At 51.8% G+C, this 27,422-nt stretch overlaps 2 protein-coding genes across 6 annotated transcripts in view; one reads left to right on the top strand and one right to left on the bottom strand.

Annotated features, from left to right (window-relative positions):
* Window positions 1–22,611: 22,611 nt before the first annotated feature.
* Window positions 22,612–27,422, bottom strand: part of LRRC74A (leucine rich repeat containing 74A) — a 32,789-nt gene continuing 27,978 nt past the window's right edge. The window contains exons 12-14 of one of the 4 annotated variants that reach the window (XM_061429557.1): window positions 26,200–26,307; window positions 25,243–25,322; window positions 22,612–22,822 (exon numbers count right to left, since the gene is read on the bottom strand). In XM_061429557.1, the coding sequence (XP_061285541.1) occupies window positions 22,798–22,822; window positions 25,243–25,322; window positions 26,200–26,307 (213 nt within the window). In that variant the 3' untranslated portion in view covers window positions 22,612–22,797. Of the gene's footprint in view, window positions 22,823–25,242; window positions 25,326–26,199; window positions 26,308–27,422 lie in introns of those variants that run through there. The other 3 variants (XM_061429556.1, XM_061429554.1, XM_061429558.1) reach the window with 3 other exon arrangements.
* The window catches only part of ANGEL1 (angel homolog 1), a 69,315-nt gene continuing 64,639 nt past the window's right edge, over window positions 22,747–27,422 (top strand). Inside the window, exon 1 of one of the 2 annotated variants that reach the window (XM_061429552.1) lies at window positions 22,747–22,834. The gene's annotated coding sequence lies outside the window, so the exon portion shown is untranslated. The remainder of the gene's footprint in view (window positions 22,835–27,422) is intronic. The other variant, XM_061429549.1, reaches the window with a different exon arrangement.

Here is a 27,422-nt window from a genome sequence, read left to right as displayed (position 1 = left end):
CTTATCATGTCAGATGATAAGTGTTTGTTTTTTTTAGGCCACTAAGTTTTAGAGTAATATATTATGTGGAGACTGGAGAAGGAAATGGCAACCCACTCTAGTATTCTTGCCTGGGAAATCCTATGAACAGAGAAGGCTGGCAGGCTCCAGTCCTTGGGATTGAAAGAGTCAGACCCGACTGAGCGACTAAACCACCACCACCGTTATACGGCAGTAGATAATGTATACGCCGCATCCCAAATTACTGTCCAAACCAATGTTGAAGATATCCTTTGAAAATGAAAATCTACTCAAGTAATTTTCCTTTTATAATCCTGTAGCTATCCACAACTGTCAAGGTAAAGCCCTAATTTAAAGCTTAGCACACACGCCCCCCCCACCCCCGGTGTCTCTCTGCCCAGCGCCCAGGCTTCATTTCCAGGCATCCTCTTCACCCACCTTCGTATAGAACTGTGGGCACTTCCTTAACCAGGCCAGGCTCTCTTTAGGCCTAGTCAATGTTGTCTTTCTGCCTGGGTTGCCCCATTTTTTCTCTTTCTTTAGCTAAGTAACCCACCAACCAATTAATGAACAAGCGCCTAAGCAGCCCTTGAGGTCTGTGGCGCATGGGCTCTAGTTGGTCCTGTTGACCTTCACATCCTGGTATTTTAGCCAAGAGACTATGGCCGAGACGCGGGTGGGGAGTACCTAGAAGTGAATTCCTGCTTGGAAACCCTTCACAAGTTGTCCCTGAGTGAGATAACCAAGAGCTGCTGGCAGGTTTTGGCAATGCTGACATGTCCTCTGTAATTACTCTCAAGTTGGCTCATGCCTATGTGTCTTATTTCCACAATACAAGCTCCATGGTGATACCTGTTTACCTTATTCCTTCCTCCTCTGTCAGTCCCATTCCACCGCTCCCCACTGCCCCGGGGGTGCTCGGTGCCCACGGTGTACTTGCCCCATGAATGCCAGGGAGGGCTGAATGAGGGGGACAGCTGGGTGGTTTGCTGGCTCAGGAAGGCAGTAGAGCCTTCTGGTCTGTTCCCCTCGCTGTTACAGGCAGCCTCGCTCCCCCATTCTTTTAGGGCAGGTTGCCTAGAAGCAGAGCCTGAGGCGGTCAGGCAAAAATGTAAGCAGGGAAGGGAACTAAGGGGCTAGGGAGGATGCTTGGCAAACAGGTGGGCTCGGCAGAGGTCTTGCATCAGCTGGTCCCACGAGGAGCTCGGGAGTATGAATGGCACCAGGAGTTTGTCCCTTCCTGAAGCACAGAGACTGGCCTGATGTATTCCGGTATCATCCGATCATTGCTCCTGTCTGGAAACAATCAGCATTTCTGGCCAGACAGCTCCAGTAGGCTGGGGCAATTCTCAGGAGTCAGTTGAGAGCAGCTCACACTCACAGCAGCTGGGGTTGGGGTGGGGTGGTGGGGTGGAGGAGGTGGGTGCCAACCTGGCACAGGGAAGCAACTTGGATATGCAGCTCCTGGCCTGAAGCTGCCCCTCTGCATCCACTGACCCCCAGGTTTAAGGCTGCCTGGAGCCTCTGAGGCTGGGGGCCCAAAGCAGCCCTTTGGTCTGCCTGTGGAGCTGTTTATGAAGGAAGGCCTGGTAGAGGGTGGGATAACCACCCACCCCATTCATGTCCACCTGGAACCTGAGAAGGTGACCATATTTGGACACAGAGGCTTTGCAGATGCATTAAGTTAAGGGTCTCAAGGTATAACTATCCTAGATTTGGCTTCCCACGTGGCACTAGTGGTAAAGAACATGCCTGCTAAGCATGAGATGTAAGAGACACAGGTTAAGTCCGTGGGTCGGGAAGATCATGCCAACCCACTCCAGTATTCTTGCCTGGAGAATCCCATGGACAGAGGAGCCTGGTGGGCCACAGTCCATAGAGTTGCAAAGAGTCAGACATGACTGAAGTGACTTAGCATGCAGATTTGGGAAGGTGGGGCTAAATCCACTCTCGTGTCCTCATGGGGCTTCCCTCGTGGCTCAGAAGATAAAGAATCCTCCAGTAATGCCGGAGACCTGGGTTTGATCCCTGGGTCAGAAAGATTACTCCAGTATTCTTGCCCGGAGAATCCCCATGGACAGAGGAGCCTGGCGGGCAACAGTCCATGTGGTCGCAGAGAGTCGGACATGACTGACCAAGCACAGCACACGGTGTCCTTCTAAGAAGAGAAGAGGACGCACAGAAACATGGGGCAGAGAAAGTGTGATGACGGAGGCACGGGCTGGAGGGATGTGTCCTCAAAGCAAGGAACACTGGGAGCCTCCGGAGGCTGGAAGAGGCAAGGAAAGATCCTCCCCTAGAGCCTTCAGAGGGGCAGGGCCCTGCGGGCACCTTGATTACAGACTTCCAGCTTCCTACATTGAAAGTGAAAGTGAAGTCGCTCAGTTTGTATCCGACTCTTCGACCCCATGGACTGTATCCCACCAGGCTCCTCCATCCATGGGATTCTCCAGGCAAGAATACTGGACTTGGGTTGCCATTTCCTTCTCCAGGGCATCTTCCCAACCCAGGGATCGAACGCAGGTCTTCCGCATTGCAGGCAGACGCTTTAACCTCTGAGCCACCATAAAATTCAATTCCATAAAATTCTCCTGCACTTGGACAGAAGAAATTTCTGTTATCCTAGGCCACCCAGTTTGTGGTAATTAGGGTAGCCCTTGGAAACTAATACAAGCCCTAAGGCCTGTTGTCGTGGGAAACATAGCCCCACACCCTCTACCCACCCCATCCCTGCCACTCACTTCAATTAGTTCCCCTCCCTGAGCCTCAGTTTCCTCCCTTGTAACTAGAGAGGAGTCAACAAACTGCTGGAGCACTAGGCTCACCGAAGAGTCCCAAGCTTAGTTTATTCAGTTTAATTAGAGACAGGCCAGTTCCCAGGTGTCCTTCCATAAACCCTGCCAGGTCCTGGCCCCAGATCCATGTCAGGTGAGTCTGACCCAGCAGGTCGGCGCCTGCACCTGAGGCTCCATACGGACATCCCTGGAATTATAGGAGAGAAGGACACAAAAGAGCCTGCAGACACACGCACATCTTTGATGGGAGGGGAGGAGTGGTTGGCTCTGAAGAGGGGGTCCCAAGGCTGGTGGCTGTCTGCTGTCTGAGGTTTCCCATTTTTTACTCTATGGCTTAAAAAAAAAAAAATCAGCATGTTTTAAAACAAAAAGAAAACAGCCCTGTGCTTGGAAATAAATATTGAACAAAGAGAAGGGAGTTCCTTTGCTCCTCCCTTGCCCCACCCGCTGCCAAGTCTCCTCCAGCAAATCTGGCCACTGGGTCTACTGGTGTATTTGTCTATTTGTCTGTCTGCTGCCGTCTGCGGTGCCCAGCAAGGATGGAGGGCCCTAGGAGGGTGGATGGTAGGCTTGGTGCCCAGGAGCCTCACAGCTGGGAGTGGAGGAGTCCACACACAGCAATCAAGTGTCTGCAACAGAGGCTGCAAAGTAGCCTCGAGAGGCAAGATGCAAAGGACGGGTGTGTACTGTGACAGTACAAAGCCTTGCAGTCAATTGTTATTATTATATTTTATTAGCTAAATTATCAAGTGAGTGGTGCAGACAGAAAGTCCTGTGGGTTCTGGGGAAGGAGAGAGGGCTAAGAATTTGATGGCTGCTGCTGCTGCTAAGTTGCTTCAGTCGTGTCCGACTCTGTGCGACCCCATAGATGGCAGCCCACCAGGCTCCCCCATCCCTGGGGTTCTCCAGGCAAGAACACTGGAGTGGGCTGCCATTTCCTTCTCCAATGCATGAAAGTGAAAAGTGAAAGTGAAGTCGCTCAGTTGTGTCTGACCCTCAGCGACCCCATGGATTGCAGCCTACCAGGCTCCCCGTCCATGGAATTTTCCAGGCAGGAGTACTGGAGTGGGGTGCCATTGCCTTCTCCGAATTTGATGGCAGGGAGGGCTTGATGGAGGAGGGACGCTTCCAGCTGGACAACTAAGGTAGGAGACCTGACCTGGGAAGGGGTGTTTGGCGCCTCCTACGCACAGTCTTTCTAAGCAGCGCATTTTAATGTAATTTGTTGATGCGAGGGTTGCTAAGACCAAGATGAAGAGGCGTCTGGAGCGGTGCTTCTCCAGCTCTCTGGGCCAATTGTTTTCTTTGTCATTTCTAATCAATGGCGGGCCCTAGTCAGAATGACCACCATTAAGAAGTCTACAAGTGCTCGGAGAAGGTGTGGAAAAAAGAGAACCCTCCTACACCATTGGTAGGAATGTAACTTGTTGCAGCCATTATGGAAAACAGTATGGGGGTTCCTCAAAACACTAAAACTAGAGTTTCCCTATGATCCAACAATTCTCCTCCTATGCATATACCCAGATAAAATCCACATACGCCCCCTATGTTCACAACAGCACTATTCACAGCAGTCAAGACGTGGAAGCAACCTAGATGTTTATAGACAGATGAATGATTAAAAAATACGTGGTGCATATTTACAATGGAATATTACTCAGCCATAAAAAAGAGTGGAATAATGCCATGTGCAGCAACATGGATGGATCTAGAGATTATCATACTAAGAGAAGTAAGCCAGAAAGAGACAAATATATGCTATCGCTGATATGTGGAATCTGAGATACGAGACAAAAACAGGCTTACAGACATGGAGAACACACTTGTGGTTGCCAAGGGGGAGGAGAGATGAGGGAGAGAAGGACCGCGAGTTTGGGGTTTGCAGAGACTGTTATGCATCAGGTAGATAAAACCAAGTTCCTACTGTATAGCACAGAGAACTGTGTTCAGTGTTGTTTAGTGGCTAAGTCGTGTCCAACTCTTTCACAGCCCCATGGATGGTAGCCCGCCAGGCTCCTCTGTCCATGGAATTTCCCAGGCAAGGATACTGGAGTGGTTTGCCATTTCCTTCTCCAGGGGATCTTCCCAACCCAAGGATCAAACCCACGTCTCCTGCATTTCAGGCAAATTCTTTACCAACGAGCCACTGGGGATTCTGTGATAAACCACAATAGAATAGACTATGAAAAAGAACATATACATATATGTTATAACTGAGTCCTGTTGCTGTACAGCAGAACTTAAATTGTAAATCAACTAGACTTCAATAAAATTTTTTAAAATGGCCGGCTTCTATTGTAAAACATAACACAAAAGAATTGGGAAAAAAATGAAATGGACAAGGGACATACAAAATACAAGTAAAATTTTTGTATTATTATTAGATTCAGCTGTCGTAAGTTAACTTTGCCGAAATGATGGGAAAGCATCTAAATGTTTGCAGACACTTTCTGTGCTTGTCCCACCCTGGACCTGAGCAAGCGGTTTGCAGAAGGGCCCTTGACGGCACTTTGAGTAGCCCCCGTTCCAGAGAGAGCCTTAGAAGGCAAGAGGCGAACCGCAGAGAAGATGGCCACAGGGGATGCCTCGGAGACATGGCTTCCCAGCCCCACCCCGCCCCTACCACTTCTGGGCTTCTCCCCCAACTTTTTCTCTGACTACGCTTCTGCTCAGAGTAGCCCCTGGGGAGGCAGGAGGCCCAGGCAGGGATGTGCAGCGTCCTGGCCCATTAATAATTCAGAATGCCTTCACACTGTGTTATTTAAGTTATTTGTTTGACATCAGTTTGAAGGCGAGACTGATCGGGGGTTGAGGCGGGAGGCGGGGCAGGGTAGAGGAATGAGCCTGTTTCTTCTTTACTCTTCCAGGGAATTTGGCCTGACCTGAGCTGCTGACCCCTCTCTAACAATGAACACCTGCAGGACCAGCCCGTCCTCTTTGGAAGGTGCTTCAGTAAACAGCTCTTGTACTGAGCTTATTCGTTGGTGAAGGCCTCTCTCTCCAGCCCCTAAAACAGCTTGGCAAAATGGGTCCTCTTCCTGGGAAGTGCCGGAAAGCACAGCCACCCAGACTGGTCATTGGACCCAGCGTTTGCACCTTCTCCTGGGTTAGTGCCTAACCAGTGGGCTCTGTTAGGGGGCGGTGCATCAACTCGTTTCCCTGCTATGATGGGCACGATGATAAATAAAACCGAAATAAAAATTACTGCCCTCTCTTGACTCTTGACTTCAGACGCTGAACTCAGCACTTGACACTCATCCTCTCGTCTCATTCTCACATCCCGAGGAAGGAAGTGTGACTATTATTCCCATTTTACAGACAAGCAAGCTGAAGCCGAAAGTTGTATGTGGCCAACAAACTCACACTGGTGGTGGGTGCTAGAGGCAGGTACAGCCTAGTCTATCTGACTGGAAGCTTGTATTCTGGACCAGGGTGTGCAGGCAGGAGTGAGTGGGGAGCAGGAAGAGCCAGAGCAGGCTGAAGCTGAGTTTCTCTGAAAGGAGCTGGACCAGGGACGGTGCAGAAAGCCAGCCTGCAGGGGAGCCCTTTCTGGTCTATGGCGGGGTTGGCGGGGGGGAGGGGGCGAGATCGACCATCATCTCTGTTTCCTTGGAAGAGGAAGGAGGTGGCTCTCGGGCCCTCCTGTCCGTGGTTCTGGGCCCCAGCTCCCAGCAGAGGACACTGTAGGTTATGACCTCAGCAGTGGTTCTTGTGGGAGGGCTTTATATTCCTTCCTCTCCCTGAAGCAGTGAGACAACAGGCAAGTCCTAGCTGACCAGCAAGCCTAAGACCCCCCTCAGGCTTGAAACTGCGAGATGATGAATCTGGACGCAGACTTGAAGCTTCTACTTTGCTTAACGGTTACACATGGGACATAGATCAGGCGAGACTAATTGCCACCTTCCTTTGTTCCCCTTCCCCATCACCCAGGGAGGAAGACAGCTGGGCATTGGGTGGGGAACTCAGTGTGCATCTTCTCACCTCCGCCCTGGCTGGGTGAATCCTCGGGGCCAGACTCTAGAAGCCCTGGTTATATTTGAGTAACTAAGAGTAAAGGGACCAGTGGCTGATTTCTGGCTGTAGCTCTGGGAAGACAGTCAGTCCATGGAACAACTGACTGGTTCAAAATTGGGAAAGGAGTGCGACAAGGCTGCATGTTATCTCCCTGCTTATTTAACTTCTATGCAGAGTACATCACACGAAATGCTGGGATGAATGAATCACAAGCAGCAACCAAGATGGCTGGGAGGAGAAACACCTGCAAGGAGATCAAACCAGTCCATCCTAAAGGAAATCAACCCTGAATATTCCTTGGAAGGAATGATGCTAAAGCTGAAGCTCCAATAGTTTGGCCACCTGATGCGAAGAGCCAACTTATTGGAAAAGACCCTGATGCAGAGAAAGATTGAAGGCAGGAGGAGAAGGAGGCAGCAGAGGATGAGATCGTTAGCTAGCATCATCAACTCAGTGGACATGAATTTGAGCCAACTCCAGTAGATAGTGGAGGACAAAGGAGCCGGGAGTGTTGCAGTCCACGGGGTTGCAAAGAGTAGGACAGAATTTAGTGACTGAACAACATGGAGTCCTGGGCAACCCCATCGGGAGTCCCCAGACCCCTCGATGGGAATGTACCCCTAGGTCTTTCTGCAGGGGCAAGGATGATGCAGAGGCCGGGCTAGGGGCTGGAGGGATCTGGTGCGGGTGTCAGGCCCAAGGACAGCGTATGAGCTACACAGGGTAGATCAAGATTGAGCCACGGACTCCAATGCACCAATCCTGGGAAACTGCCTGGACCCCCAAAGTTAGAATCAGCCCCAGAGAGGAGGAGGTTAATGAGCGAAATCCTGATTGTAATGGAGTTTAATCATGAAACAATTTAGAAACCACTGCAGTGACTAAGTTTCTCTGGAAGTTATCAAATTAAATTCTGTGTTCTTTGAGATGATAGAAGGATGAATGTGGTTTATGACAAAAATCAAGCTTAGTAATGGGAAAAAGAAAATTTACATGTTTGCATGTCAGAGGGTAAGGAATGTGGAATTGAGTCCAGAAATTGAGTCCAGCCTTGCCCGGGAATTCCTGCCCTGGGGATCCCAGGAGGCTCAGCCTTCCAGTCCACCCCAGGGTGACCACCCTGGGATCTCCACGGATCTCCTGGAGCAAAGGGACTGTGTGGGGGTGCCAAGCGAAGATTCATCCTCGTGGTGCTTGCCTGCAAAGTGCAGGGGGGCTCGTTCTGGGCAAAGGAGAGAGAGAAGTCCATGGGGGAATGTGTGTTTTCATGGTGCCCAGCTCAGGGAAACCGAGCACATATTGAGTATCTATGTTTCCAAATCTTGTCAGATAAGAACACGTCAACTCAATTCTGCACGAAGAATAGATGTCACGTGCACGCAAACCTGATGAAGCGTAATTGACAACTGACCACACACGAACCCACCATGGCTCAAAGACTACACACAGTACTCACTCTTCACCTCCGCCTGGCGGGATTGATCCCGGTTTATAGAGGAAGAAACGAATACCAGTGAGGTCAAGGTCGTGGAGCTGCTGAGTTAAGTGCTCTTGTCCTTTGTAGGGCCGTAGACTCACCCGGCTCCCAGGTGCTGGCTGTCCTTGAATCACAGAGCCTGGTGAGACCTCAGGACCTCCGAGGCTGAGCCGGTTTCCCTCCTGCCCAGCCCCTGGGGAGGCCCTGCAGAGTTGGGGAGCCAGGAGCCAGCACCCTGTCCCTCTGTACTTTCCAGCAGCCAAATGTGAATGCTGTAACCTCCGAGGGGATGACAACGCCCATTCTATCGGCTGTTTCCAAGCTTCACACGCAAAGCCAGCGGCGCTGTCTGATGTCAGGGAGACTGAGGGGGACAGGTGGGAGGGGTCAGAGGTGTAGAGGCCTAGAGGTCATGGCTAAAAGTCAGGGGCCAAGAGTCAGGCCTCAGGCAGGAACAGAGAAGTCAAGGCAGGAGGGGAATACGGTTGGGGAGAAGCTCTGCTCAGGGGTTTCTGAGAAGCAGGCAGTGGAGGGCGGAGGGGCGTCTGGTTATGCAGGAGCATTTGGCAGGGACCCCTTCCAGGGTCAGCCATGAGGGCCGTGCTTGACTTTCAGAACTTCAAGGCCCTGCGGGTGTAGAGGGGGGGCCCTCTTACTCTCCAAGGAGATGAGGAGTGAAGACGTGTGTTCTGCAGCTTTGTAGACTCGGGAAACCTGGACGTGAGCCAGGGTATTTCTGGATTCTTTCAATGTTGTTATTGTTCAGTCACTCAGTCGTGTCTGACTCTTTGCGACCCCATGGACTGTGTAGCCAGCCCACCAGGCTCCTCTGTCCATGGGATTCTCGAGGCAAAAAATATTGGAGTGGGTTGCCATTCCCCTCTCCAGGGGATCTTCCTGGGCCAAGGATCGAACCTGGGTCTCCTCCATTGCAGGCAGACGCTTTACCATGGGGTCCTTCGGGAAGGTTCGCCCGGCCACTGGGAATTGGTGCTAGCCGTGGTATGGGGGAAGGTGAGGAGCGGAGACAGGCTCCACCACGCTGGGGGCCAAGTGTTCCTGGGGGGGCCTCAGGAGCCCTTTCCCAGGACGGCCGTGTCCACTTCCAGCTTGCTGACACCCTGAGTCTGAGAACCAGGCCCAGAAGTGCTGCTGGGCCTTGGGAATGTGGGGGACGCAGCTCGGGCCAGGGCCAGGCAGAGTTACCGCCGTGGAAAAGGGTGATGCTGGCTGCGGGGGCACCTTTTGAGCCAGGCACGGCGCCCAGCCCCCCAGGATGCCTAGTGACACCCACAGCGCCTCCGGGAAGGGGGCGACCATTTCCCCCCTTACAGGTAAGGAAGCAGCAGACAAGAGCTGTCGCCTTCCGCCCAGGCTCCTGTGGCCGGTCAGTGGCAAAGCTGGGCTCTTACTTCGGAGCTCTGACCTGCTCTGCGCCCTCAGCATCCAGCCCAGGAGGGGCCTTCGTGATGCTAGTGGCCCTGGTAGCAAAACCTGCCCTGGACGTGGTTTTGAAACCGGTAAACTCATCGACCCTTTTGTCCCCTTCCTTAAAGTCTTCCCTCGTAGCTCAGCTGGTAAAGAATCCGCCTGCAAGGTAGGAGACCTAGGTTCGATCCCTGGGCCGGGAAGATCTCCTGGAGGAGGGAATGGCTACCCACTCCAGTGTTCTGACCTGGAGAATTCCATGGAATGTATAGTTCACAGGGTCACAGAGAGAGTCGGACACGACTGAGCGACTTTCCCTTCACTTCCTCCCCTGCAGAAGTCTCACTGCCAGTTTGACCGAATTGCCTCCCTCACCCTTTCCTCTGGGTCTTTCTTGAGGTTGGCTGGCCCAGCTTCCCGCAGACACGAAGAAGGGAAATGCTGCCAGGGGTTCCAGCCTCTCCCAGCCTCCCTGAGAAAATCTGCATCTTGATGGGGAGCGGGTGAGCGATTCTGGGATCCTGGGAGATGCTGGGGAAGGAGCCTGGGGTGGGGGTGGGGTAGCCCAGTTCTCACCCTCTGGGCACAGAAGGTTGGGGTGCTGGGTTAGGGCCCGCCCAGGGTTTCTGGCTCCTGCCTGGAGCCCTCTGCCAGGAAGGGCAAGACTCCGCCGGGCTGGCTTCTGAGAACTGGGCCAGGCTCCAGGCTGAGCCTCGGGCAGATCCCCAAGGCTCAGTCTCGCCTCTTTCCCCACCCCGCAGACCGGGCTAGGCCTCCTCTCTGCCCTCTTTTGTGGAGCCGAGGAACCCAGGGCCAGTTCCCTGCCTGCCAGCTGGTTTCCCGGACCCTGGACCAGCTGTGAGAGAGGGGGCGGGAGCAGCCGCTGGCCTCTGGGAAGTGGAAACCAGGAGTCAGGCAGCCGAGGCGGGCGGGTTTAGACTGGGGCAGTGAGGCCAGCAGGCCTGGGCAGCATTCTGGAGGAATTTCTGAATTACCTCCTGGCTGGAGACTGGAGGCCAGAGCGGGGCCCTGGGCTGGTCTTGCTGGCTGCAGCCTTCCCGCCTCGGGCCGGTGTCTCTGCCCGCCTGCCTAGGCATCGCAGCATCCTCTGATGGACGGGTGAGAACTCAGCTCGAAGGGGGTAGTCAGGGCTCCCCCTCCCCTATTGTGGGGGGGTGGAGGGGGCAAAGGGGGAGGGGTGAGTTCTCCCCTGACCTTGGCCTCTCCTGCCCCTGGTGAGCTCAGGGCTGCTCTGCATCTCCCCTGCCCTCCAGAATCACAGGTTCCACCTGGCCAAAGTCGAGAGGAGGCCTCTGGTGTCTTCATCATCACTGGAGTGTTTAGGGGGTGGGAGGTGGTGGTTGGTTGCTCCAGCACCCCCCAATTCTGTCCCCGAGATGGGACGGCTCTCGGTGTGCCAATGTCAGGCAGGAACGGGCAAAGAGTCTGTGGGGCTATATCTGTTAGAAAATTATTAAGAGTCTGACGACAGTGACAGCAGAGCAGGAAACCAAGCCCCAGGGCTTCCTAATTATGGAACCCCCCCACCCCTTGTGACCGCACAGGCCACACCCATAAAACCAGCCCTGCTCCCAGAAAATCCTGGGCCCTCGAGGCCCCACCCTGTCTGTCTCTTGGACCTTGGCTGGAAGGCAGATCTGACCAGGAAACCCCAGACCCCCCCCAACCGCCACCTCTGCTCCTTCACATCTCATGCTGTGATCAGTGTCATCAGTGATGCCCCACCCTGACCTCCCCCCCCAGGGAAACTGAGGCAGCAAGAAGGGCCTGGGGACTCCCCCACCCCTGACGGTGGGAGGAGGGATGGTGGGGGTGGCTGAGCCCAGGCTCCCCTCAGCAGCCCAGGGCTCTGGGCAGGACTCGGTGGTGGGGCGGTTGCCGCCCTAGACTTCAGATCTCCATCAGGACTGTCCCCTCTGCATGGGAGGTGGAGCCAGGAGCAAGGGGGGTGTTCAGTGTGGCTTTACCAGCTGCAGACCCGGCATCCGCCGGGCCAAGCCCGGTCGCTTTGTTCTTGGTCTCCCCGGCACAGCGGCTGGCTCAGCCGCCCCCTGGCAGGATGACTGCCCCTGGGGGATGGTGGGGCCCGATCCAGGAGTGTACTGACCTGGAAATTGTGCTGGGCTCTGGCAGCGGCGCCTGGCCAAGGTCAGGGAGCAGGCGGGAAGCCGGCCCTCCAGTTGCAGGGAAAGGCTGAGTCCGGAGGGAAGGTGGGCCTGACCCCGCTCCTCTGCCCTGGCCGCCACAGCCTGGGCGAGCTCGTTCTGACTGCAGCCACACCCCCAGGCTCCCACCGGCCTAGGGATGAGAAAGCTCGCCACCCTCCGCTTAGGGTGCACCGAGGACCTGGCCAGGGGTCCTGGGCGGTCTGTGTGCGGGGTCCCATCGACTCTCACAAAGCTGTAGGCGGCAGGTCTCACTGTTACTGTCACAGTGAGAGTCAGATTAGCTGGGAAGCTGGTTCTAGGCCAAAGGGCTGCCTCCCTGTCCCCATGCTGCCCTTCTGCGGCAGTCATCAGAGTGGCCCTGTTGGCGTGCCTGTCTGATCAATGTCCGCCTCTCTGATCGGGCTTAAGCCCCATGTCCCTGAGTGGAGCTGCCCCTTGAATTCACATCTGGCCTATGGCGACGCTCAAGGTTCTGACCCTGGTGCCACCCACAGGGCCTGGCATATGGTAAGACCCCCCGTAAAGAACAAGGGAAGGTGGGAAGGGGTTGCGTCAGGAGTGCCACACGGGTCGGCAGGACGCCCAGCCTGCACCCCTACCCGCTGGCCTGCCCCTCACCCCTGCTGGATCAGAGTAGGGCCAGGTGGGGCTCTGCATCGGCCAGGGGCTGGGAAGGGGGCAGAACTGAGTGTGGGGTCACCCTCTTCACCACTCTGTCAGGGTGCCCACCACTGAGGCTCCTTCACTGGAGACACCCCCCCACCCCGAGCTGGCTGGTTCCTGGCTGATTTATCGCCTCCCCAGCTCTGTGAGGTGGGGGTCGCGGCAGTTGGGAAGTCCGTCCCTGTGAGGTTGGGGGGCCAGGGAGTGTGTCACCAGGGGGGCCTCTTTTGGAAGAAACACCCATGTGGATTCTTCCCTGCGGATCCGCCCTGGGGATCTCCCAACGGGTGTCCAGTCCCCCGCTTTTCTGGTGCCCTTGCAGCATCTGCTTCCACCGATTGGCTGGAGCCACAGCTCGGGGCCAGTCGTCCTGCTGTTGGGAGCCTCTGTGGGTGTTCACCCCAAACGCGTCTGCAGCGGGCACTGCCAGGGTGCCCGGGAGCGTGTCTGCGGGAACAGTTCTCAGGAAACCCCACAGCGGGGCTGCTGAGAGCAGGGACTGCTTTGCTCGTTCTCCCATCTTTGACTGTATCCACTGAGTATCTCTGCGTTTCCCCCCTGCTCTGCCCCAGGAATGGTGCTCGGCGTGGGGGTCTATATGTGGACAGTTCAGCCCAGACTCCAGGGGCTCACGGTCCAGTCTGGGATGAGTGTACTATGCCTGACATCATATTTGTAAATTTGTATTTTTTTTTTTAAAGAGGGCCCCTAAAAAAAAAAAAGAGGGCCCCTGTTTTGTAAGCTCAGGCTTCAAGAAGCTGCATCGACGGTGAGGGGGCAGACTGAGGGTTCTGACCCAGGCCACTCCTGTGTTGCTGAAGCCGGCTGCATTGCTGCCTTTTTGCAGGCACCCAGTAAGAATTCCCAGGTAGCTCAGTGGTAAAGAATCCACCTGCAATGCAGGAGACATGGGTTTGATCCCTGGGTCAAAAAGATGCCCTGGAGAAGGAAATGGCAACCCACTCCAGTATTCTTGCCTGCGAAAATCCAAGGACAGGAGAGCCTGGCAGGCTACAGTCGATGGGATCTCAAAAGAGCTGGACCCGACTTAGAGACTAAACAACAGTAAGGATTTGATTTCCCTGAGCCAGTCTGGAATCCTGTTTTCTTTTTGTGTTTTCCCCCAACCCTGCCATAGAGCTGAGACCGCGGTCCTGAGTCAGAGGACTTGTGGGATTGGAGCGCCCTCTGCTGGCAAGATCGAGGTACAGCCGGGAGAGTGGTACACCCTCAGGAGCGGCTGCATTGAAACCCTGCTGTTAGGATGCTGGCAGGCGGGTCTAGGGGTTAGTACACAGGCAAGCCTTTCCTGCTGGGCGTGGACACATTCAAGGACACATACCATGCCCTGTAATTCAGATGCGAGCGTGTCTTTGCGTACACATCTTCCATTTCTGCTGCGCCTGGGATGACATCACCTGGGGTCTGCCGCAATGCAGTTAATGGAGTTAGCGTCAACTCCACAGGTTAAGCACTGGGTCCCCCACACATTACCCCACTGTGCTTCCAGCCACAAGCGGGATTCCCCAGGACCAGCACGTCTGACCAGCCAGAAACAAAGTAGTGAGTTCCCATGACCCTTCAGGTTTGGTAATTCACTACCCTAAACCCTCAGAACTCACTGTTTAAGTGCTGTTCTGTTGATGGCAGTTTCATTTATTTTATAAAGGTTACAACTCAGGAGCAGCCAGATGAAGAGGCCTGCAGGGCAAGACCTGGGGGAGAGGGTGTGGAGTTGGGGCATGTCACCTCCCAGGACGCTCCCCAGAATCCCCCACCCCCCGCCCCACCCCCGTGTCCAGCGTTTTCATTGGGGTTTCATTACTTCTCACCGTGTAGGCGGGCCTGATTGAACACTGCCTAATGAGTGACTCAGTCTCCAGCTCCCTGTCCTTCTATTGGCTGAACAACCGGTCAGCTCACACCTGTGGTCTATCTGGGAAGCTGTCTAGGTGGGGCCCACCCTGAGACCCCTCATTAGCATAACAAAGGCACTCCCCTCACTCAGGAAATTTCAAGGGCTTTTTGAAGCACATGCTAGGAACTGGGGAAAAGACCTGTTCTTTTCACATTATACCATAGCGTATGGGGGCTGGTTTCATTCATCCCAGGCACATCAAGCCAGTCAGCTTCAGTTCAGTCGCTCAGTCCTGTCTGACTCTGCAACCCGATGAACTGCTGCACGCCAGGCCTCCCTGTCCATCACCAACTCCCAGAGTGTACTCAAAATCATGTCCATTGAGTCGGTGATGCCATCCGACCATCTCATACTCTGTCGTCCCCTTCTCCTCCTGCCTTCCCAGCATCAGAATCTTTTTGTAAGGAGTCAGTTTTTCACATCAGGTGGCCAAAGTACTGGAGCTTCAGCTTCAGCATCAGTCCTTCCAATGAATATTCAGGACTGATTTCCTTTAGGATTGATTGATCTCCTTGCCGTCCAAGAGACTCTCTAAGACAGACTCCCTAAGAGCTGGGAAAACAGCAGAGAGGTCTCCCAGGATCACAACACTGTCCCTCCTTAAAAGGCCCTGCTGAGCCCTGGAAGCTGTTCCCCTACCCCACCCCAGTGCCCTCAGTTTCTCTTCTTCTCCAGAATGTCTGCTTCCTGAAGGAGCACTGTCCCTTTCCTCTAGTTCAAGGTCACCGTTTCCCTTTAGTTCAAGGTCAGTGTTTAGGACACAGGCTTGCCTTGCCAATCATTGCTTTCTTTTGTTTAAAAACTAAACCAAACAAAACCAATCCCAAGCCAGGTCCCCACTTGGCAGGGCAGCCTTGTCCCCTGAGGACATCACAGCTTGCCACCACGGGTACCGCTGACCCGTGGGTGGCACTCAGAAACATCCCCTCCTCCCCACCACAGCTCAGGGGCTCCATCCAACCATACAGACACAGATGCCAGAGGGAGGTCTCTGTGGCCTTAGCTTCTTCGGCTGCCAGCTCCTGAATCGAGCCCAGAGTGCGTGTGTCTGGTGTAGGTCCAAGCTACAAGTCCCAGCTGCCCCTCCCAGAGCCTGTAAGGTGGGACCCTCCCAGCCCAGGAAGGGGCTTCAGATCTTAAGAACCAAGAAAAAGGCCAGATGTCCACCTCATCCCGTGTTGCCCACAGCATGCTCCTGGTCCCTGGCCCTCCTGCCTCCCCCTAGTTCTTAAGATTCTGGACATATTCCTTTGATTTCACTCAAGGGTTTAACCAAAGCCTGAGACTGGAATGCTTCCTGCCGTGTTTCAAAGACCCAGTACTTGGGTGTTTCAAAGATGGCTGCTCGGTTTGGCCCCTAAGGTGCCTGCAGGACCTTCAGCTCCCTGCAGATCTCCCTCAGAGGAGAGGAACTCCGCTGTGATGAGGGCATGCTTATATTAAGGACTTCCTGTGCCAGGACTGGGGTTCAGCGTTTCACATGCAACTCTGTGGGGGAGGTGGTACCATTATCATGCTATTAACAGATAAGGAGATGGAGACTCAGGGAGGATGAGTGACCAGCTCAAGGTTACAGAGCTGATGTAGGTCTGAATCTCAGCCTTGCTTCTTACTAGCAGAAGACTTTGGGTGAGATGCTCAACTTCTCCATGTCTGTATTCCCTCAGCTATAAAATGCGGATGATCACAGACCTCACTGCACAGGGTTCCTGAGAGGATGTAGTTGGTGCACATATGTCTGAAGAAAACCATAATTCAAAAGGATGCATGCACTCCAATGTTCATTGCAGGACTATTTACAATAACAAAGACATGGAAGCAACCTAAATGTCCATCGACAGAAGAGTGGATAAAGAAGATATGGTATATATACACTGAAGTATTACTCAGCCATAAAAGTGGACAAAATAATGACATTTGCAGCAACATGGATGGAACTAGAGATTGTCGTACTGAGCGAAGTAAGTCAGACAAGACAAATACCATATGATATTGCTTATATGTGGAATCTTAAAAAAATTGAACAAATGAACTCATTTAAAATCAGAAGTAGAGTCACAGATGTAGAAAACAAACTTATGGTTACCATGGGGGAAAAAAGGAGGAAGAAGAGTTGGGAGTTTGGGATTGATATAACTCCCAACTTTTCTTCCTCCAACAGATAACTAATAAGGACCTACAGTTTAGCACAGGGAACTCTACTCAGTATCCTGTAATGATCCACACGGGAAAAGAATCTAAAAAAGAGTAGATATATGTATATGTATAACTCATAAGCTTTGCTGTACACTCAAAACTATCTCAGCAGTACAAATCAACTAAACTCCAATACAAATTAAAACAAAATAAACAGTTAATGCACAAAACCAAACTGAGTTGGAGAAACTGAAAAATGTAAACTTGATGAAATGGGGGCACTGAATATGAAATAGAAAAAGTGAAACAAACTGGATAAAAGTAAAAGATCCTCCATCTCTTTTTTGGTTGTTGTTCTTTCTCAAGCCTTTATCAAGCATGGTAGAAAGGCTTTTGTGTGTACATATATATATAGTGTATATAATATAAACATATATTTTAGAAAATATATTAATTTTTGCCTAGCTAAACAATTTATGACATTTTGATTCTACTTGTCTTACTTAGTATGAATAGAATGCTCAATTGCTAATTTATATTCACTCAAAACTTTGATATAGTTCCCTGTATTTTGGCATTTAGTGTTACTGCTGAAAGTCTGGAAAGCTTATTATCTTTGTGATTTAAAAAAAATTATATGAGGCTTGAAACTTCTAATCCAATTCTGAGAATATAAAGAAATACTATGTTGTACAAAAACAAGCCAAAACAAACAAAAAACCCAGGATATTAGCATGTGATGGGCTTCCCTGGTGGCTCAGATGGTAAAGAATCTGTCAGCAATGAGGGAGACCAGGGTTCAATCCCTGGATCGGTTAAGGTCCTTTGGAGAAGGAAATGGCAGCCCACTCCAGTATTCTTGCTTGGAGAATCCCATGGACAGAGGAGCCTGGTAGGGTACAATCCATTGGGTTGCAAAGAGTTGGACATGACTGAGTGACTAACACACACACACACACACACACACACACACACAATTATTACTAAAGCACAAATTTTGTTCAAACTTCATAAAATTTTATGCTGGCGTCCACTATTTGCTTTATGAATCTTATTCAAAATTCCACATTGTATTCAGTTGCATTGAGCTGCTTCAGCTGCATGCAGCAAATTCTGGTAAATTCTCTTTTCATTTTTACAAATATTTTCTAATTTTCCTTGTTACAGTTTCTAAGATACACCCATCATTAAAAAGTTGACATGTAATTTTCAAATACATGGTTTTTTAAATGTATGTTTGATATTACTTTCTCATTTAGGTGTTTTTCTTCTCTGCAATCACCCTTGCCTGTTTTTCGGTCTTCTGACTTTCTCGAGGCTTTCAATGGCTAAATCAAAGACTTCTCTTGGTAAATGTCACATCGTACTTGAAAATATGTGTTATTTTCAAATATCTTTTGATATTGATTTTGAACATAATTCCACAGTGATAACAGGCTGTATGATTGCAATACCTTTAGACCATGACATTTTTGCACCTTGTTTCATGTCCCTGGATGTGTTCCAGTGTCTCCTAGTTTATAGTCTATGGAAACTTGAATGGAATTTGTATCCTACTGTTGTGTGAAAATTGTATAAATCTTAATTATGCTGAATTGGTTCATGGTGCTTTTCAGGTCTACTATATCCTACTTTTCTATATTTTCATTCTATTAATTTTTGAGAGTTTGATATTGAAGTTCCAACTAAAAATCTTAATTTATCTACTTAAAAAATAATTGTAATATATAGTGGAACTGTATGTAACTTTGTCCTGTATTTTCCAAGTCTCCAGTAAATGTATTATCATACTTTCATAATAAAAAAAATAGCAAAGCTAAGTTATGCAGAATACATCATGAGAAATGCTGGGCTGGAGGAAGCACAAGCTGGAATCAAGATTGCCAGGAGAAATATCAATAACCTCAGATATGCAGATGACACCACCCTTATGGCAGAAAGTGAAGAAGAACTTAAGGGCCTTTTGATGAAAGTGAAAGAGGAGAGTGGAAAAGTTGGCTTAAAGCTCAACACTCAGAAAACTAAGATCATGGCATCCGGTCCCATCAATTCATGGCAAATAGATGGGGAAACAGTGGCTCACTTTATTTTCTTGGGCTCCCAAATCACTGCAGATGGTGATTGCACCCATGAAATTAAAAGATGCTTACTCCTTGGAAGGAAAGTTATGACCAACCTAGATAGCATATTAAAAAGCAGAGACATTACTTTGTCAACAAAGGTCCGTCTAGTCAAGGCTATGGTTTTTCCAGTGGTCATGTATGGATGTGAGAATTGGACTATAAAGAAAGCTAAGCACCAAAGAATTGATGCTTTTGAACTGTGGTGTTGGAGAAGACTCTTGAGAGTCCCTTGGACTGCAAGGAGATCCAACCAGTCCATTCTAAAGGAGATCAGTCCTAGGTGTTCTTTGGAAGGACTGATGCTAAAGCTGAAACTCCAATACTTTGACCACCTCATGTGAAGAGTTGACTCATTGGAAAAGACTTTGATGCTGGGAGGGATTGGGGGCAGGAGGAGAAGGGGAGGACAGAGGATAAGATGGTTGGATGGCATCACTGACTCAATGGACATGGGTTCGGGTGAATTCCGGGAGTTCGTGATGGACAGGGAAGCCTGGCATGCTGCGGTTCATGGGGTCGCAAAGAGTCGGACATGACTGAGCGACTGAACTGAACTGAACTGAAGTTGGTCATGGAAGGAGGGCATGCCCTGGGTACCTGCACTTCAGCTAACCCCCTTTGCTGCCTGGCCATCTTTGACCAGCCAGCCTCTCTTACTCCTGCCTGGCCCCTCTCCTTCTACCTTGGTCCTCAGCTTCTGCTGGGGTCCTCCTGCTGGCAGCCTCCTGACATGGCAAGCTGCTAAAGCGCGAGTCAGTCCCTCGTCAGTGGGTGGGTTCCTTGTGTAGTGCTCCCTAAAGGGAGCAGGGCTCTTTCTCAGGTCTTGTCCAGCTCCGAGGTGGGCTGGCTGGGGGTGGGGGCCTGAATGTTTCTGGAGCTTGTACTGAGCACCTGATTTTCTTCCTCACTACAAGACTTCCTGTAGCTCAAATGGTAAAGAATCTGCCTGCGATGCAGGGTTCAATCCCTGGGTTGGGAAGTTCCTCTGGAGAAGGGAATGGCAATCTGCTTCAGTATTTTTGCCTGGAGAATCCCATGGACAGAGAAGCCTGGGAGGCTATAGTCCGTGGGGTTGCAGAGTCGGACATGACTGAGCGACTAACACACACGCACACACAAGGGTGCATGGTCGATGTGAGTGACTTTGCTTCATAATGAGGACAGGTCTGTCCAAGCATCAGGCTGCTGGACGCTTTGGGGCTCTGACATCATGCCAGGCTCCTGGGGGCAGAAGTTTGGGAAGTCAAAGGGCAGAGCAAGGACCACAAAGCAAGCTGATTCAACAGTCCTCAGGTGGACTTTTGAAGCTGACCTGACACCTAGTGGCCATAAGTAGGAACTACACCACACCTGGGCAGGTTCCAGAGTTGCGGCAGGGTTTCAGCTGGGCCTCGGTGATGGGGGTGTGTGTCAAGGGGTGGGCTGGAGGGTCCCGGACGGTGGCTTCTCCATATGTCCATCGTTCCTCCAAAACTACACACGCAGAAATAACTTTGATAAGAAAATGTGCTGCCTTTTCTCTTTTAGGCAAAAGGTGAATAAAAACATTTTGAGAAAACTTTGCTATTTTCTTTTTTAATTTTTTTTAACTTTATTTTATTTTTAAACTTTACATAATTGTATTAGTTTTGCCAAATATCAAAATGAATCCACCACAGGTATACATGTGTTCCCCATCCTGAACCCTCCCCCTCCTCCCTCCCCATACCATCCCTCTGGGTCGTCCCAGTGCACCAGCCCCAAGCATCCAGTATCGCGCATCGAACCTGGACTGGCATCTCGTTTCATACATGCTATTTTACATGTTTCAATGCCATTCTCCCAAATCTTCCCACCCTCTCCCTCTCCCACAGAGTCCATAAGACTGTTCTATACATCAGTGGCTCTTTTGCTGTCTCGTACACAGGGTTATTGTTACCATCTTTCTAAATTCCATATATGCGCGTTAGTATACTGTATTGGTGTTTTTCCTTCTGGCTTACTTTGCTGTTTTCATTGATCCCTTGAGAGTCCCTTAGACAGCAAGGAGATCCAACCAGTCCAACCTAAAGGAAATAAGCCCAGAATGTTCACTGGAAGGACTGATGCTGAAGATGAAGCTCCAGTACTTAGGCCACCTGATGTGAAGAACTGACTCATTGGAAAAGACTCTGATGCTGGGAAAGATTGAAGGCGAGAGGAGAAGGGGACGACAGAGGATAAGATGGTTGGATGGCATTGCCGACTCAATGGACATGAGTTTGAGCAAACTCCGGGAGATAGTGAAGGACAGGGAAGCCTGGCGTGCTGCTGTCCATTGGGTTGCAAAGAGCTGGACACGACTGAGTGACCAAACAATGAATGAACAACAGTCTACAGTCCGTAACAAATTTTGATGTAATAGCCTCATAATCCTCTGGGTTCCACCCAGACACCAGTAATTATTGGATGCTCAGTTATGAGCATGGACTTGATGGAGAATTTCAAGGGTTATAATAGTCTTAAAAGGCAAGCTCCCCGACTTCAAGGGGATCCGATTTATTTGGGGAGTCAAATATATCTACATACCCTGATGGGTGGGGTAGATGTGAGTTTCAGCTCAAAAACTCCTTCTATTGCCTTCTTTTCATCATCCTAATTTTGACTCTGAGCCCATACGCTATGCTATGCTATGCTAAGTCACTTCAGTCGTGTCCGACTCTGTGCGACCCCATAGACAGCAGCCACCAGGCTCCCCCATCCCTGGGGTTCTCCAGGCAAGAACACTGGAGTGGGTTGCCATTTCCTTCTCCAATGCATGAAAGTGAAAAGTGAAAGCGAAGTTGCTCAGTCGTGTCTGACTCTTAGCAACCCCATGGACTGCAGCCTACCAGGCTCCTCCATCCATGGGATTTTCCAGGCAAGAGTACTGGAGTGGGGTGCCATTGCCTTCTCCGTCTGAGCCCATACAACAGTCTAATTAACAGAAATTCAACTTTAGGCTAAGACTCTGAATGAGGGAAGGGAGGGGAAAATAAGCTGTGGGGAGGGGGACAGATTTTCAGATCATGATTCCACCACATGTGCAGAAAGGGCTTAACATCACCTCCACCCTTGATGAAGAAGTAAAGTGAACCCCGAGGGCTGGTGCCTTGATTCCCAGGTGCCATTCCAGCACTTCCCTGGTGCTCCAAAGTGTGGCCCCTGGGCACCCCCAAACTCTCCCAGCTTTCCCTCGATTGCCCAAAGCAATTGCCAGGTGCATGAGTTTTTTCATCTCACCCTCTTGTTTTTATTGAGCACCTACTATAAGCAGGCACTGAACAGGTACAAAGGACAGTTCCTGCCCTTGTTCGTCCCAGAGGCGGCTGGCGGGCTTAATCAAAACCCCTGAAGGCACCCATTCCCCCCGCTGGCTCAACATATGCTGTTCTTGGCTACACCTGCTCTTCTTTTGCTAAGCTCCTCATGCCTCCCCAGTTTCCCAAGGAATTTTACAAAGAAATGCAGGATGGCAGATCCCTAGAACAGGCGGGGGATCTTTGGTTTCAGCTGTCCCACTTTTCAGGTGGAACCACGAGGCTCCAAGGTCAGGTGGCCAGGCTGTGCCAGGCTACACTGGATGCCAGCTCGCTCCGTCTCCCGCCCGGACTCTCTCCAGGTGACACCCTGGCCTGTGCGTCCAGAGGCCCCGTCCTCACTTCCTGAGCACCTGCTCCCTCTGCCACTTCCTCCCGAGTCTCAGCCATGCCCCCAGACACAGTTTACAAGCACGGTGGCAACTGCTTGCGTGCGCTGACCTTTCCCCCACTGCTCTCATTCTGTCGCCCAGCAACCCCACACACTCCCAATCTGTCTCATGGCTCTTGATGAGGCCGCCAAGGACGGGCCCCCTAAAACCAGAGGGTGCTCCCAGGGGAAGGGCAGGCCACCAGCAGCCCGGAGACCCAAGCCAGACTTTATTGGCTGGCTCACAGCCCTGGCCTTGGGGTTTGTCCACCGAGGTTTCAGCCAGCTCTCCGCCTCCTCCCCTGCCACCAGCCGACGTGCCAGGAGTTCTCTGTCGCTGAGACGTCTTTCCAGACTGGACGTGTTGCTATGACCTCGTCATTTTCAAGAAACTGGATTGAAAGGTAAGGGGATAACGCTGAGTGCCAATGCAGCCTAGTAGTGGCTGATTGCCGAGAGTGTTTAGACAGGCTCGAACCCCATTGAGACCATGTGTAAACCCCTCTCTCGTCTTGGCAAAGCAATGCCCGAGGTGAGCTTCAGCGTCCGGACAGGGATGAGGGTGGGTTTACGTTGTCAGCTTTGGCAGCAGATTTAATTTTAGAATGTGGACATGCTCCTCCTGGGTCCGAGCCACCCAACCCACGTTAGACAAACAGGTGTGCAGACACGACATACGAAAGAAAGTTGGTGACTGTTACTTGTGGCAGCAAAACTTTGGAAATAACCTAACAGTCGGTAAGAGAGTCTCTTTCTGCACGGTGATATACCACGCGGTGGTTGAAAAGGCTGAGATAGATCTAAAGATACTAACGTGGACAGTTCGCCCAACCATACTGTAAGGCAGAGCAAGGTCAGAGGACTGTGACAGTATGGTTCTGTGCATGTGTGTTAGTTGGTCAGTCGTGTCTGACTGTGACCCCATGGACGTAGCCCACCAGGCTCCCCTGTCCGTGGGATTCTCCCGGGAAGAATACTGGAGTGGGTTGCCATTTCCTTCTCCAGGGGATCTTCCCAACCCAGGGATTGAACCCAGGTATCCTGCATTGCAGGTGGATTCTTTACCATCTGAGCCACCAGGGAAGCCCTGGTATGCTTCTATTTATGATAAGAGACTCTGTGTGTGTGTGTGTGTGTGTGTGTGTGTGTGTGTGTGAGGGTCAAATAATGTATAGTAAAATACTGTGAGTCTACCACATGCCAGCTAGTGTTCTATGTGCTTCATAGGCTTTAACTCATTTAACCCTTGAAAGCTCCCAGCCCTATATACAGATGGGGAGACTGAGGCACCGGGAGGTTGGGTAAACTGCCCAGTTCCACAGGAGTGGAGCTGGGGTTGGAACCAAGGTGGCCCGGTCCCAGAGTCCATGTTTTTAACACTTGGAGAACACACGCACGCACACACACACACAGACACACACTTGATTGCAAGTATGTGGGAAAAGTTCCCGAAGCATGCATCTGGGCTTGCTCACAAGCGCACTCTGGGGGCAGCAGGAGCTGTGGGGGCAGGTGAAAGAGTGCCTTCATTTTCTCCCTAAGGCACTTCTGTGGACTTAGGCCTTTTACAAGTAGATATGATTTGTAACAAGAAATGATAATTTCAAGCAACAATAAAAAAGAAAGATAACTCTGCTCTTCAATCGGAAGTAACAGAACTGCAGTGTGTGTGACCGCAGGGGAATTCGAGGTGCCCGCTAGAGCTCCCCACTTGGGTCCTGAGGCCCCAGCTCCGCCTCTTGATGGCCACACGGCCTCAGATGAAAACTGGAGGGTTGCTGGACCCCGACCTGATCTTCAGCCCTCTGCCTTGGGCTCCTCCCACCAGTCCCAAGGAACAGGAGGTGGTGCTTTAGAGAGGGCGGGTCGGGGTGGGGGGCCCTCGAGGTGGGGTGCACGCCTGAACCACCCTGCTGGGGCGATGCTTGCTGGATGATGGTGTTGCTCCTGACCAAGAGCATCACGTGCCAGCCCCTCACGTGCATTGTCTCCACTCGATTGTTAAGAAACGCTCTCGGGTGCTGTGGTTATCACCCCATTCTAAACACTTGGAGACTGAGAGCCCTGTGCACAGCCTCACCCTTACTATTAGAGCCGAATTACAGCAGAGGCAGCGGCTCCTCCACGCATGAGGGACTCTGACAGAGGCAGGGACAGAGGTCCTGGGGGAGGGCCATGGGGCAGCATCAGACAGGGGCCTCCTCCGGCAGTCTCCTTAGGGCTTCCTCAAGACACGCCGCTGCAGGGCCATGTGCAGACCAGCGGGTCCTGCAGCCTCAGCCCGGAGGTCTGGCATAGGGAAGCAGGTGCCCGGACCATGCAGACCTGGGTCCTAAGGCTGCAGCTGCCCCTTTCTGGCCGCAAGCACTTGGCTCCATGCCTTCCTTTGCTGAAGCTCTGTTTCATCCCTCACAGTAGGGTGGGGAGCACGCTAGTGCCCGTTGGGTACTTCGAGAATCCGGGCGCCTGTCTGCTGACTGGTGGAGTACTTGGCATGTGGTAAGGGCTCATGGATGTTGATCACTGTTATGATCATTGTCAAGGTCCTTGTTGGTCTCTTCAAGGAGTTCCTCACCTGCCTGGCTGCCTACGCTCCAGGAGAGTTGAATGACCCGCGGTTCCCCAGGGCGCCTCTGTCCTCTCATCTGTCTGTCTGATACCCCGTCCCCACCCCAGGGCCTCGCCCTCTGCTCCATGCATCCCCATCGCTCCAGGATGGCCCCTGGAGCCAGGGTGCCTTAGACGGAACTGGGGGCCTTCCGGGGGGCAGAGGGGCAGCCCAGAGAGGCCTGGGCAGTGGGGCCGGGCTGACCTGAAGTCCACCATGCCTGTCTTCTCGCCCAGCTTCTTTATCAGCTCCCTGACTTGGTACCGGTTTATGGGGACCTTGTTCTGCTGAGGAGGTGAACAGAACATGCAAGGTCAGTGGAGCTCTCTGCTCCCCGCCCCCGACCTCCCCATCACATACACACACACGCCACAGTGCTTCACTCACTCGCCTTGGGCCCACAGCTGGCAACGGAGAGATCCGAGGGAGCTGAACCCACACACCCTGCAGGGCAGGAAGAAGTGCCCCCGACACCCAGGGGTCACTGCCCAGACCCCCGAGCCTCTCCTTTCAATCTGGGGGGCCCTGTGGGGGAAAGAGGTGGGAGTCCAGGTGGAGTGGGCGGCAGTGACTTTGCAGTGTGGGAAGTTCATCCTTCCCTCCCTGGTACCCAGTCTAGCCAGCCCTCTTCAGGCCCAGCTCCGAGGGTTCTATCCCCACTCTGGACCCCCACAGAGTCCTATTCTTGCAGGGCCCATCCTTCCTAGGGGTGTTCTGGAGCCAGACCTGTTCACATTTGCATTTCAAGGGTTCCTCAGCACCTCCATCATATCCTGCACTTGAAGGTGTGGGATTTCAGCCAAGACGATACAGCCTGAGGTAAAATACCGGGGCACTGGGATGTGGTCTCTTATCCTACTCCCTTGTGAAATCTGCCCAGTAGCCAAATGCAATGGGGAGAAAGACCTTGAAGATGAAGAACGTGTGTCTTTGGGCAGCATCTTGGGTCACCAGTGGTACCCAGCCATGCAGTAGAGAATGACGTCAGGGGGTGATGGAGGGAGGTTTAGCTGTCCCTCTGGGTCTCGATAGAGGAGGTGGACCAGCTGGCTCCTCACAGCCAGCGGGGAAGCTCTGTGAAATGCTCGTGCGTGTCTCTGTCTGTCACACACCGTGCACACACGCACACCTAGTGCCTGCGGCCACGAGGCATCCACCTACCTGTATCATGGCTTTCCGGAACTCGCCCACAGGCATCATCATCTCTCCACTAGGGTTCAGGCTCCTGAAGAAGTCCAGGACGGAGATTTTATTTTGGTCTGCGTAGCTCTGGGAGAAGCAGGAGACACCACGAGCTTTGTAACATCTGTACGAACCCCCCCACCCCAGTCTCCCGCCCCACCTCCGACCCTCCACCTGCCCAGACTGAGGTCCGGCAGAACCACACATGATGCTTCCCACGTGTCTGTCCCACCCGGATGGAGCAGGCTGTCCTGCCGGTCCACATCCCAAGGGCGGAAGGATTGTTGCTGAGGCTGTTAAGCTCCCACAGCATGGAGGGAATAGGGCGGTGATCATATGTATGTGCACTATTTAGCTTTGAGGTCGCCCCTGCTAAGACTAGTGGAGACGGTGCTCTGTGGATGTGAGAGGGCTGTTGTCAGCTCAGAGACCCAAAGACCAAACCAGAACCATGTAGTGGGACGGGCGGAGCAGGCTCCTGGAATTCATAGGATTCTCATTATTTCATCCGAACATCCTCATATGGAGATGTACTGTGTTAGAGTATTTTAAAAATGATGTGTCATTGTTTTCCATTCAAAGATAGTAGCTACTCACATTTTAAGGTAATTTTAGATCAATAGAAAGAAAAAAAATGAAAAATTACCCATAGTCCAATCCCACCGCCCAGAGGTAACATCTTGACGTACATTTTTTTTCATCTGCCTGCCTATCTATCTAACATCTTTCTACCATACATACTGTTTAATAAAATGCACTGTATTATATATTGTGAGCTCCTTTCCAGTATCATTAAGTGTTCTTTTGGTTTCTTTTTAGTATCTTCTGGTTTATCTTTCCCTCTGACTCTCAAAAGCCGAAGGCAAGGCGCAGCTGCGCTGACAGGTATTTTTGCAGACACCCTTGCTCACAGAGGAATTCCTCAGGGATCACTCTCCTCTCCCTGTACCTCCCTCTCAGCTGTACTCCGCTGACCCCACCCCGGGATAAATCCCGGACCCCCATCTCTAATTCCACATCCCCAGCAGCTGCTCGCCAGTCCATACCGAACCCCACTGACACCTCAATCCAACAGGTCTGAAGTGAGCCTGAATCAGCTGGATTCTGTGATCCCTGTTACTGAGGGCTGCAGCAGCTACACCCACTCCAGTTCCTTCTTACCCACCTCTATAATGTGTTACAGAGGCTGGAACACCAAAGAC

This window comes from Bos javanicus, chromosome 10 (genome assembly GCF_032452875.1).
Source record: "Bos javanicus breed banteng chromosome 10, ARS-OSU_banteng_1.0, whole genome shotgun sequence".
In the NCBI taxonomy this organism is placed as follows: domain Eukaryota; kingdom Metazoa; phylum Chordata; class Mammalia; order Artiodactyla; family Bovidae; genus Bos; species Bos javanicus.
Note: the sequence above shows the minus strand (reverse complement) of the source record. Positions and strands in the feature narration are given on the sequence as shown.